We start from the raw sequence: 13132 nt of genomic DNA, 5'->3' as shown, positions 1-13132 counted from the left end.
GTTTTTTTTCAGGTTTCTTTGATGAATAGAAAGTTCAGAAGAACAGCATTTATCTGAAAATAGAAATCTTTTGTAACATTATAAATGTCTTTATAATCACTTTTGATCAATATTGTTATAGTGTATAATGTTACAAAAGCTTTTTATTTCAGATAAATGCTGATCTTTCTGTTCATCAGAGAATCCTGAAAAAAATGTACACAACTATTTTAAATATTGATAATAATAATAGTGCTGGGCAACGATTAATCGCGATTAATTGCGATTAATCACATTCAAAATAAAGGTTTTTGTTTATATAATATATGTGTGTGTAATGTGTATATTTATTATGTGTATATAAATACACACACATGCATGAATATATTTAAGAAAAATATGTTTTGACATATACACGCATATATGTAAACCAAAACTTTTAATTTGGATGTGATTAATCACGATTAATTGTTTGATAGCACTAATTTTTTACATTTTCTCTTTATATGTACATAATAAATATACACAGTACACACACATATATATTATATAAACAAAAACTTTTATTTTGGACGAAATTAATCGCGATTAATCGTTGCCCAGCACTAAAATAATAATAAGAAGAAGAATGTTTCATGTTTCAATGTTGCAGCAAATCAGCATATTAGAATGATTTCTGAAGATCATGTGACATTGAAGACTGGAGAAATGATGATAAAAATTCAGCTTTGATCACAGAAATAAATTACAGTTTAACATATATTCACATAGAAAGCGGTTTTTTAAATAGTAAAAATATTTTACTGTTTTTGCTGTACAGTGGATCAAATAAATGCAGGCTTGGTGAGCAGATTTGAGCGGGTCTGTGCAGAAAAAAAATTTCCCCTGCCGGATTAACAGAAAAAAAAACCACATTAAATTAAACCACACTCTAATATCATACATGCATAGATGCTGAAGAGCGAACTATCTGACCTTAAAAAGCTGAACTCCAATGCAGGCAAACATGAAATCCAAGAGCATTGTGACTAAAACGATGTTGCCGATGGTCTTGATGGCCACAAACACACACTGGACCACATGCTAAAAGACAGCAAAGACATAATGAGGAACAGGGAGACATTTATCATGTAATAATCCCGAAACTAGACGCTCTGGGACGACTCACTTTGAGACCTTTAGCTCGATTTATGGCTCTTAAAGGTCTCAACACTCTCAAGACCCTGAGGATTTTTACCACCGAGATGGCGCTTGATCTGCGGAGAGACATGAGGACTGTAAAAGAATGCTTGTCATTTTCCAAAGCACCCTGTTTGTGGAAAAATGCTGAAGTGTGTGTAAAGCTAGTGTTTGTACACTACCAGTCAAAAGTTTTTGATTTTTAATGCTTTTTACAGAAGTCTCTTCTGCTCACCAGGCTTGCATTTATTTGATCCAAAGTACAGCAAAAACAGTAAAAATTTTAAATGTTTTTACTATTTAAAACAGCTGTTTTCTATGTGAATATCTGTTAAACTGTAATTTATGTCTGTGATCAAAGCTGAATTTTCAGCATAATTCTTCCAGTCTTCAGAAATCATTCTAATATACTGATTTGCTGCTCAACAAACATTTCTGATTATTATCAATGTTGAAAACAGCTGAGTTTTTTTTCAGGTTTCTTTGATGAATAGAAAGTTCAGAAGAACAGCATTTATCTGAAAATAGAAATCTTTTGTAACATTATAAATGTCTTTATAATCACTTTTGATCAATATTGTTATAGTGTATAATGTTACAAAAGCTTTTTATTTCAGATAAATGCTGATCTTTCTGTTCATCAGAGAATCCTGAAAAAAATGTACACAACTATTTTAAATATTGATAATAATAATAGTGCTGGGCAACGATTAATCGCGATTAATTGCGATTAATCACATTCAAAATAAAGGTTTTTGTTTATATAATATATGTGTGTGTAATGTGTATATTTATTATGTGTATATAAATACACACACATGCATGAATATATTTAAGAAAAATATGTTATGTTTATATATTAAATATATTTATATAAATTATATGAATATAAATGTATACATGTAAATATTTTCAAAATATATACTGTATGTGTGTCTCTTTATATGTACATAATAAATATACACAGTACACACACATATATATTATATAAACAAAAACTTTTATTTTGGACGAAATTAATCGCGATTAATCGTTGCCCAGCACTAAAATAATAATAAGAAGAAGAATGTTTCATGTTTCAATGTTGCAGCAAATCAGCATATTAGAATGATTTCTGAAGATCATGTGACATTGAAGACTGGAGAAATGATGATAAAAATTCAGCTTTGATCACAGAAATAAATTACAGTTTAACATATATTCACATAGAAAGCGGTTTTTTAAATAGTAAAAATATTTTACTGTTTTTGCTGTACAGTGGATCAAATAAATGCAGGCTTGGTGAGCAGAAGAGACTTCTGTAAAAAGCATTAAAAATCTTACTGTCCAAAAACCATTTCTATTGCTCTAAGTCTGCTCTATTTCTATTTGTCAGAAAAGGGCGGGATTGCTCTGAAATCTCACTCCATTCCCATGGACAGCAGGGAGACACCGACAACAATCAGGTCCAGGATGTTGAACGAATTACGGCAGAAAGAGCCCTTGTGCAAGAAGGCACCATACGTGGTCATCTGCAGTGGACAAAGAAGCACTGAACCATTCACAGAATCAAAACGCAACAAAACAGCTTCTTAGAACACACACCGAACCCTCATCCCACCTTCAGCACAATCTCTGCGGTAAAAACCGAAGTGAAGACATAATCAGCGTAGGCCAGGACCTGGAGCACAGCAAGAAAGGTAGCTGTTGAAGGCAACTGTAGGAACAAGTAGATATAGGCAAGTCTAGAGATTGTGTACCTGGTTCCTGAAGGACATCGGGTCGATGGGGTCCTCCGCAGCCAATGAGATACTGCTAAGCAGGATGAAGAGGAGGATGATGTTGGTGAAGGTTGTAGCATTGATGATGCGATGGCAGAGTTTGCGGAACCTGAGCAGAAAGATCAAAAGAACCCCTAATAAACAGTGGCTGTGTTTCCATCACCCTGTTTTTATGTGCATTTAACATATCACGTGGTGACGGAAACGTCAAATTCAAAAAATTAATCCTTTTAATTTTTACACTCGCTCGCTTGAGGTAGTTTTTGATTTGTGCGAAAAACGATTAATAATCGGAGACGGAAACGCATTTTGCGAATAAATTCCTCCATGCGCACCAAAAAAGTTATCAAGTCATCAACCAATGGGCAGATCTCATTGCACAGCATCTGAAATGTTGTTATGGTCATTCTTAAATAAGCCTGTATAATTGCCTCCCAGAACCATCTTACACGACTGCGTTCCCATCCTCCTGCGAACGCATTTATTGTTTCGTCTGCTCGCTCTGAGGTACAAGTAATTTATTATACATGAAGATGATTATATTCAGTGGCTTCTCCTACTTTTCTTAGTGATATTTAGTGCCAGTATATCAGGAAGTGACGATTTTGTTCTTTGACTCGTTGGATGGAAACGGTGCTCATTCACAAATTCGATCACCCCTGGAGCACAAAAGCAGTCTTAAGTCACTGGGGTATATTTGTAACAATAGCCAACAATACATTGTATGGGTCAAAATGATCAATTTTTCTTTTATGCCAAAAATCATTAGGATATTAAGTAAAGATCATGTTCCATGAAGATATTTAGTAAATCTCCTACCGTAAATATATCAAAACTTAATTTTTGATTAGTAATATGCATTGCTAAGAACTTCATTTGGACAACTTTAAAGATGATTTTCTCAATATTTAGATTTTTTTGCACCCTCAGATTCCAGATTTTCAAATAGTTGTATCTCGGCCAAATATTGTCCTATCCTAGCAAAGCATACATCAATGGAAAGCCTATTTATTTATTCCCTTATGACTGGTTTTGTGGTCCACGGTCACAGATGTTTTAAGCAATATTCCATTTTTGTACACAAGTTAAATTTGGATCTTTGGACGAAACCCGGCTAGTGAAACTCCCAATATGTATGAGGGTGACGAAAATGCAGGTGAGATTTTACTTGTTCTGTGGGCCGAAGATGAAGAAGGAACTGGCCTCTGGCATGGGTACCACTGTCTCCTTCAGCTGCAGGTCTGCCATTGGACGAGGCCGAGGACTGAGGGGGATCTCTGGCTCCTCCTCCTCATCGTCACCTGGCCAACAAGTCAATCAAAACGTCAATCAAAGTCAATCAAAACGTCAGACTGACCTAACGGTAAACCATAAGACCTAGTAAACTAAGCTAAATTATCCTTTGCTTTACCTGGAAAATCAGCTGGAGGAAATGGATCTTTAATCTCGTTCACATTTGATTCAAATTCGTCCACTTTGAGCTGCACGTTAACATAAAGAAACTTGTGAGTCAGATTAGCTGTTAATTTGGTTTTTGTAGACAGAATTGTCCAAATCTGGCATTAGTGTGATGTCAGTTAACATGAATTGTCTTATTACAAATAAATTCATTATTAAAACTACAAAAGCAGTTCAATCGAGAGCAGCGAGTGATTCCCTCGTTTCTTTTATCGTTTGATTAACATTATTGAGACAGACGGCCTATATATTAAGACTTACTGTAATGCACGGATCTAATATAATGTTATACATCCAAAGTTTTTTCCCCAACAGTTCCCCAAATGTTCACTTAAAATATAACATATTATGTTTGCGCGAATACTTACATGTATTGTCTAAAATCATCTACATGTATTGTCTGAATACTAACATGTATTGTCTAAATTCTTCAAGAATCGGATAAAAACACATCTCTTCCATCTTTATTTGACCCTCTAACTCTAGCACTCTCTATTCTAATTCTATTCTTAAAAAAAAACTTGCCCCTTTTAAACTTGCACTCTATTCATTTACTAACTGCTTGTCTTCTTAAAAAAAAAAACTAACACTAGCTTCTCTATTCTTTTTCTATTGTATCTGTTTTCTTTTTATTTATTATATAATTTTAAAGGGGTACTATTATGCTTTTTCACTTTTTCAACTTTAGTTAGTCTGTAAAGTTGCTGTTTGAGTAACTGCTAAATGACTAAATGTAAATACATTTCTAACACCATTTCCTATAATAACGTCATTCTGTCAGTTACAGGTGGTTTTGACCTTAGCTGTGGTGGGAATTCCATCAATCTTGGCTCTCTGCTCGGCTAGTTTCTTTGCCAGCATGGCCTTTTCTTCCTCTGCCTTATCAGGTAGGTTTTCTCTACACCAAGAACAAACTAAGCATCAGAAATGTCTGTAAAAAGTCACTTTTCCCTGCTATTTGACCTTCGGCACTCACCTAAGAAGTCTCTTCCGCTTCTTCTCCTCTGCCTTCTCTTTCTGGGCAGAGGTCAGACTCTCTGCCTCGGCCAAGTTATCCACCGCAATTGCCAGGAAGACGTTCAAGAGGATATCTGCAGTTAACCGCTCAGGAAAATCATATTCTTTATCCATATCACAGGCCATTTCTACAACTCCCACATCTGCGTTGCATGAAGGATACAGTTTCCACAGATGAACAGGATAATGAAGTATATGCTGACCAGGATTCCAGGCATGGCAGGACCTCCGTGAGCCAAGATGCCATCATACATGACGTAGTTCCAGCCTTCACCTGTGAGGATCTAAAACAGAGACACTGGAGAGGCACTGTGAATCGAAATATCTTGCCATCATATCACATCAGCAAACATACACTCGTTCACATCCTTCTCTTCACTCTCTGAGGCAGAAGTCTCCAAACTCATCCTTTCTAATCATCCTACTACTTGTCCGCTTGATCCTATTCCATCTCATCTCCTTCAAGCCATTTCTCCTGCCTTTGTACCTGTACTCACTCACATCGTTAACACATCCCTTCACACTGGTGTTTTTCCCTCAGCATTTAGACAGGCTTCTATAAAACCTTTACAATTAATCCAGAACGCGGCAGCAAGATACATTTTTAATGAGCCAAAAAGAATGCACGTCATACCTCTGTTCATCAATTTGCACTGACCAGTAGCTGCTTGCATAAAATTCAAGGCATTAATGTTTGCCTACAAAACCACCACTGGCTCTGCACCCATTTACCTAAATTCATTACTTCAGACTTATGTGCATCTAGAAGCTTGCGTTCTGCAAGTGAATGTCGCTTTATTGTTCATCCCAAAGAAGCACAAAATCACTTTCACGGACTTTTACATTAACTGTTCCCTCCTGGTGGAATGACCTGCCCAACTCAATCCCAGCAGCTGAGTCCTTAACCATCTTCAAGAATCAGCTAAAAACACATCTCTTCCAACTTTACTTGAGCCTCTAACTCTAGCACGCTCTATTCTAATTCTATTCTTTATAAAAAAAATAAAAAAAACTTGTCCCTTTTAGACTTGCACTCTATTCATTTACTGATTTTTTTCTTAAAAAAAACAAACAAAAAAAAACAACAACTAACACTAGCTTTTCTAATCTTTTTGTATTCTATCTATTTGTTTTCTTTTTATTTATTATATAATAAAAAAAACCTTGCTACGTGTACTGCATTAAGCTAACTGAGACTTGTTATAGCACTTGCATATCATTGCTCTTTGTTGATTTTGATTGCTTCCATTGTCCTCATTTGTAAGTCGCTTTGGATAAAAGTGTCTGCTAAATAACTAAATGTAATATGAATGAAACTCACCTGGAAAACGGTGATCAGAGCCTGAGGAAAATTGTCAAAGTTGCTCCGTCTCACATGCTCATCTGGAAAATTAAACTTCCCTCCAAAAACCTGCATACCAAGCAGGGCGAAGATGACGATGAAGAGGAAGAGGAGCAGCAGGAGCGAGGCGATGGATCGCACGGAGTTCAAGAGCGACGCCACAAGATTGTTCAGTGATGTCCAGTACCTGAAAATCATGCACAATTCCAGTCAATTCTGATGCAGACGTGCATGCTTAGTTCTTCACGGTGGTGACAAGAACATTGTTGGGGGCAACGCATTACAAGTAACGCAAGTTACATAATCAGATTACTTTTTAAAGTAACTAGTAAAGTAACGCATTACTTTTTTAATTTAGAAGGAAATAAATGAGTTACTTTTTCAAATAAGTAACCAATTACATTGTTTCTCATGTGTTGAGTGACAGCTCTGGTGTTGCCTTGGTGACAGAAATCAGGAGTAAGTGCAGAGCGTTGTGTGTGAACATGATCTTACTGTAGTTCTAGACTAAATATCAACATGTGTTTACTCATCTCACTGCACACAAACAGATTCAGTGTTCCTCACAATCAATAAAAACAGTCAAATGCAAACTCAGAATATTATACAAACCTGCAATTAAATGTTAAATAAGACAAATATCATTTATGTATTAATCCCATTTCATTAACCAGTGTCTTTGCCACTGACCTTCGATGATCCAATTCAACCATACTAAGCAAAAATAACACATTTATATTGCTGACTAGTGTTGAACTTTCTTCTCTTCTGCGTCATATTCTTCATGTGATTTGTTTGAGCTGCGCCCTCTACTGTACAGACGAGAATTTACATTTCCTTCAGCCTGAAGTGTATTCATTTCACTTTTGTTGTGAGAGGGCTTTTACATTTGTAAAAGAATAACTGTTTTATATTAAAAACAAACAAGCAAGCCCTGCCCAGATTTAAAAAGTAACTCAAAAGTAGCGTAATGGATTACTTTCTATAAAAAAACTACCGTAATTAGTTACTTTTTAGGGAGTAAAGCAATATTGTAATGCATTACTTTTAAAAGTAACTTTCTCCAACACTGGTCAAGAATCACGTACCGGGTTACTTTGAAGAGGCGCAGCAGCCGAATGCAACGCAGTATGGAGATCCCCATGACGGACATAACATCCATGCGTACGAGAATGATCTCAAGGATTCCCACAGATACCACAAAGCAGTCAAAACGGTTAAAGAGGGACATGAAGTACGACGGCAGGCCCATCGCGTACATCTTCATAAACATCTCCACCGCAAACAGAGACAACAGCACCTTATTGGTATTGTCTGCAAATAAGGTAAAAACAATATAAGTAACTAGCTAAAATCAACTTTCGGATAGTTTCTAGCTGGTTGAAGCTGGTCGTTTATGTTGTTACATTGGTAGTTTATTGTCAATTGGCAGAATGTTAAAGACTTGTTTCATTCAATGAATAGAAATTGTGAATATAACCATGTTTATTCTTTGTATTCCACAGAAGAGCGGAAGTCGAGGGTGAGTAAATGATGAAAGAAGTTGCGTTTCTGACTGAATTATTAGATAAAAGTAACGCAGAAAGTACTCTGCAGTAGTTTGCAAATATTAAAATGTTTTGGGATATAAATGAGGAATGATGTTAGTGGGCGCAGAACTGAACCTTGGAAGTTGGTGAGAGATTCGGGCTGACCGTGGTGCTCGGTTGCAATTGCCAGAGTGTTGAAGAACACCAGCAGAATCACCAGCCAATGGAACAACCTGGACTTAACCCATGCACGACATTTCCTCCTAAAAAAACGGTTCCAGCGACGAGCATGTCGACTTTAAAATGCACACACAGAGAAATTCAAAATCATTTCGGATATGAAGTCAATCATTCCTAGCAACTGATCGCTCAACTTACACATAATACATGAGTTTGTTGAGTGCTTCCAGCTCATAGAGGGTTTCTGTGTCGGATCCATCCTGTAGTGGAAGCAGACCTGTGGAGACCAATCCCAGACATGATTGTACCACATATAACCAGACTTTATTTACAATGGCTGTAGCCTGTTAAAGTGTGTTTGAGCACCTTGCCCCTCCTGGTCATTGTCCATGACCTCTGCCTGTGTGATCCACTCCATGTATCCCTTCAGATCCTCGTCAAACTGCTGACGCTCCCTCAGTTTCTGATACTCTCCGCTTCGAGAGCTCTTCTCTCTCTCCTTAGTGAACTCGCTGACAACATAACAATATTGACAGTTAAATTGCTCAGTAAATAGGGATAGATCACCCAAAAATGAAAATTCTGTCATTAATTACTCAACCGTCATGTCGTTCCAAACCCTTAAGGCCTTCATCTTCGGAAGACAAGATATTTTTTATGAAATCCGAGAGCTTTCTGAAGATGCATAGATAGCAACACAACTGACATGTTCAAGGCCCAGAAAGGTAGTAAGCACATCTTTAAAATAGTCCATGTGACATCAGTGGTTCACGACGACTGATACCGAAGAGAAGAAATTGTTAAATAAGGTCGTTATTTTTGTTTTCTTTGCGCACAACAAGTATTCTCGTAGCTTCATAAAATTACGGTTGAACCACTGATGTCACATGGACATTTCCGGGCCTTGAACATGTCAATTGCATTGCTGTCAGAAAGCTCTCAGATTTCATAAAAATATCTTCATTTTTGTTCCGAAGATGAACAAAGGTCTTACGGGTTTGGAACGACACGAGGGTGAGTAATTAATGACAGAATTTTCATTTTTGGGTGAACTATCCCTTTAAAGAAGGTTACTGAAATGAATCTTAGTACTCTACCAGTCAAAAGTTGGGACACACCTACTCATTGTTCTAAAATGTGGGCAATATCAGTAGAACGATACTGATTTTAAGACCACAAATGTTTGGACTTACCCGCACAGAACCCCCAGAACCAGATTCAAGATGAAGAACGAGCCCAAGAGAATCAGAGTCACAAAATACAGCCAGGGCCACTCCATTCCAATCGCGTCATTTACCTATAATAGGTCAAGAGTTAGCCTTTGCATCCCTATCATAGTCCTCTATCTCAGTGGTTCCCAACATATTTGATGTCTCCTTTATCTGACACCAATTTCAAGTCTTGGAGTCTCTACTGACAAGCTGATAAGTTGAATAAAGTGTGTTCGGTTGGGGAGAAATGCAAAATGTCCAGAGTTGGGGGAACTGCAGGGTTGGGAACCACTGCTCTTTGTGTAACCGTTAAGGTAAGTGTCACTGACCCAGTACAGAACATCCGTCCAGCCCTGAGTGGTGATGCACTGGTATACCGTGATCATGGAAAATCCCAGATTGTCAAAGTGGGTAATGCCGTTATTCGGCCCGGGCCAACCACCGCTGCACTCGGTTCCATTTAGAGTGCAGCGCCTTCCGTTACCGGCCTGAGCGCACGGAGCCGCCTGCGCATCATCCCCCGTGGCGATGATATCTGTGACATGACAGAGCATAGATCATGACCCTACATTTTTATTTACTGAAGATGGCAAAATATCAACGTTAGTTGACGTCAAATTTGGACATCAAATTAACGTTGACATTAGGGGTCGGATTTACTAAACAGGGCAAATTAGCGCGAGAGCGCAATTCCGAAACAGCGCCAATGGGCGTGGAAATTTCTGCAGGTGATTAAAGTGAAATTAAAGAACACAGGCGCAACATCTCATTTACATATCGATCAACGCAATATACCAAGCTCAGTGCAAATTAGCGTAGTCGCAAATAAACAGAGCCGATGCTCATCAGGTGTGGGTGATCTACTTGCGACACAGGCACCAAAAATGTTCACACACATGCTTTTTTTGGGCAGCCCCGGCTTAGCGTGCGCTGAGGCCGGGATAGAGTGAGCAGAGAACGGCGCGGCCGGCGGATCCGATGAATGAGCGGCAACCACATGTGATGACCCCGGGCTGGATTCCGCTTCGTCCACGGTGAAAGTTGATGTATTTCCTCAGCGACCAGCACAGATCAGCTCTAGGCATGACGAAGCAGATATCGTCCTCTTTTGGAAGACCAAACAAAGTAGTTTCGCTTTCACAACGAAGCACACAGCGTCTTCACGACATGGCGGCGGCAACAAAACTACAGTGAGACTAAAAGTTACGCCTTCTTTCTTTGCGTGAACATTTGGGCGGCATTATGCAAATCTTCCCAAATAGTGAGGTAGATATGTGGGGGCGTGTTAGAACGAGCCGTTTTAGGTAGGTGTGGCTGACTCTGAACTTTTATAAAGAATATCTCTTTGGATTTGAGACTTTAGTTTTTGCAACTTTACAGATCTTCTTTATGCACCAAGAGCTTGTAACACTCCACAGAGAAAGGAAAAATTGAAATCGCATCATATGACCCCTTTAAATAATGGCACAAATACCAGTAATTTGACCAGTGCATAGTTAGTAAATCACGTTGTGTGATTCATTTTAATACTCTCCTCCCATAAATTTTACGTCTGAAAGGGAAACTCCTATAAATGAATATTCAATAAGTTCATACCTGTCCATACCTTTTCAGTGCTAATTCTTTACTTTGCGTCGTTAGTAAATCCTGACAATACTATTTTAACGCCAAAAGACGTTTTGCGCTGGCGCAAACTGTTAGTAAATCTGGCCCTAGAAGTTGAACTGACACTAAATTTTGGTCACCTGATGTCGCAAACAAAATTTAACCAAATATCATCATCTTATGACGTTGTGTGCCTGCTGCGTAGATTTTGGTTTTGTGTAAATCCACTTCAGCTATGAGTTTCTCAAATCTTGCCTCATTTCTCACCTGTGCCGACGTGGTAACATGTTTTATGCATTTTGCATTTGAAAAGCTCCAGGCCTATGATGGCGTAGATGGTGACCATGAAGAAGACCAGCAGAGAGATGTGGAATAGGGGCAGCATGGACTTGAGAATGGAGCTCATCACCACCTGCAGGCCTGGAGGAGACATTACACTTGAACCAGCCAACTCAAGAAATGAGACAGGTGAGCAGAGGAAGGTGATGATGGCACTTACTGGGGACCCCAGAGACGAGCCTCAGGGGCCGCAGGACTCTAAACGCTCGGAGGGCTTTCATGTCAAACCCGCCTTTCTGTTCCACTGGCGCCTCCACGCCGCTGATGTTATTAATGAAGTCCACCACGACAGTGAACAACCTGAGAGGCGTCACACAGAAAGTGTTTGTAATTGTGTAGGATGTTTCTGTCCATATTCAGGGAGTGGTGTGTGTGTGTGTCTTACCCCATTGTCACAATGACAAAATCTAATATATTCCAGCAGTTCCGCAAATAAGCATCGGCGTGAAAGAGAAGCCCGTACGCCACGATCTTCAGGAAACATTCCATAGTGAATATGATGAGAAAAATGTACTCGAGACTCTCCTGTGAAAGTACACACACACGAAACATTGAGATGAATGGAGCTGTCAGCACACTTCAGTACAGCCAACCATCACAAGGTGTTTGGTGTCAATTGTGGCTTTTCTACTTCAGAACATTTTTGTTTTGACTTTGAATATCTGTCTCGACATGTCTTTTTACATTCTGGCAACTGACACACGTCAAATTTGGTGGAAAGGTGATGAAGAGATGCTAGAGCCTGACACTTTCCTCCGGTTTCAGCTGAGGCATTTTGAAAATGACCCTGGCACAGACGCTGTGAATTTTACAGCCAACATGGTATTTACTGTTAGCTTGAAGCGAACACTGTTTGTTTCTATTGACATATACTGTAGATAGATAGATAGATCGATAGATAGAAAAAAGACAAGATGCATAACTTTATTACCACTGAAATGCTTTGAAGTCGACCTGATTACAAAATGAACAATCTGACATATCAAATTACAAAGCACAACATCCTTAGATAACACCGCAGTGATGAGAGAGTGCTGCGACCCTGTGAGAGCATATAGTTTGAGTTTGTGGCTAATTTTAAAGCGTCCACACATGCAGGCGTCCCAGCGGCATGCGGTCGAAGCACCTGCTTCTTTCAGTCACCTGGGTCACGCATGCTTACAAGGGTTTAGTGGGATGACTATCAGGCATTAGGTGTCAGTTATTCTGCCAAAAGACTAACTTAACACTGATGTATTTGGGATATAGTTCAATGTCAATGTTTTATAAGAACTTTATATGCATATGGAAACATTTAAATAAACCGTATTTTAGTTTGGGTATGTAAACTATCTACAGCAGATGAAGACTGTATAATAACGGTATGTTTGGGGGTGGAGTCTGTAGGTGTATGTGGAGTCTACAGCTTTTGGGAAAGGGTTTATATGTTGAGGGAGTGTATGAGGGTGTGGTCTATAGGTTGGGGGGGTGTCTAGGAGGAGAATACAGATATTGGGGAAGGGTTTATATGTTGAGGGAGTGTATGAGGGTGTG

At 38.6% G+C, this 13132-nt stretch overlaps 1 protein-coding gene across 2 annotated transcripts in view; it reads right to left on the bottom strand.

Annotated features, from left to right (window-relative positions):
- The window catches only part of cacna1sa (calcium channel, voltage-dependent, L type, alpha 1S subunit, a), a 28625-nt gene that overhangs the window by 13542 nt on the left and 1951 nt on the right, over positions 1-13132 (bottom strand). For both annotated transcript variants that reach the window (XM_016459345.1, XM_016459346.1), the window contains exons 3-22: positions 11985-12124; positions 11760-11899; positions 11528-11680; positions 9985-10190; positions 9638-9741; positions 8811-8956; positions 8643-8721; positions 8400-8560; positions 7824-8049; positions 6715-6922; positions 5557-5677; positions 5353-5467; positions 5175-5274; positions 4330-4399; positions 4087-4219; positions 2898-3027; positions 2759-2818; positions 2563-2669; positions 1148-1235; positions 955-1062 (exon numbers count right to left, since the gene is read on the bottom strand). In XM_016459345.1, coding sequence (XP_016314831.1) covers positions 955-1062; positions 1148-1235; positions 2563-2669; positions 2759-2818; positions 2898-3027; positions 4087-4219; positions 4330-4399; positions 5175-5274; positions 5353-5467; positions 5557-5677; positions 6715-6922; positions 7824-8049; positions 8400-8560; positions 8643-8721; positions 8811-8956; positions 9638-9741; positions 9985-10190; positions 11528-11680; positions 11760-11899; positions 11985-12124 — 2595 coding nt within the window. The remainder of the gene's footprint in view (positions 1-954; positions 1063-1147; positions 1236-2562; positions 2670-2758; positions 2819-2897; positions 3028-4086; positions 4220-4329; positions 4400-5174; positions 5275-5352; positions 5468-5556; positions 5678-6714; positions 6923-7823; positions 8050-8399; positions 8561-8642; positions 8722-8810; positions 8957-9637; positions 9742-9984; positions 10191-11527; positions 11681-11759; positions 11900-11984; positions 12125-13132) is intronic.

The sequence above is a fragment of the Sinocyclocheilus anshuiensis genome, unplaced genomic scaffold (assembly GCF_001515605.1).
Source record: "Sinocyclocheilus anshuiensis isolate Anshui unplaced genomic scaffold, SAMN03320099.WGS_v1.1 scaffold1799, whole genome shotgun sequence".
NCBI classification, from domain to species: domain Eukaryota; kingdom Metazoa; phylum Chordata; class Actinopteri; order Cypriniformes; family Cyprinidae; genus Sinocyclocheilus; species Sinocyclocheilus anshuiensis.
This window is presented reverse-complemented; position numbering and strand designations above follow the sequence as displayed.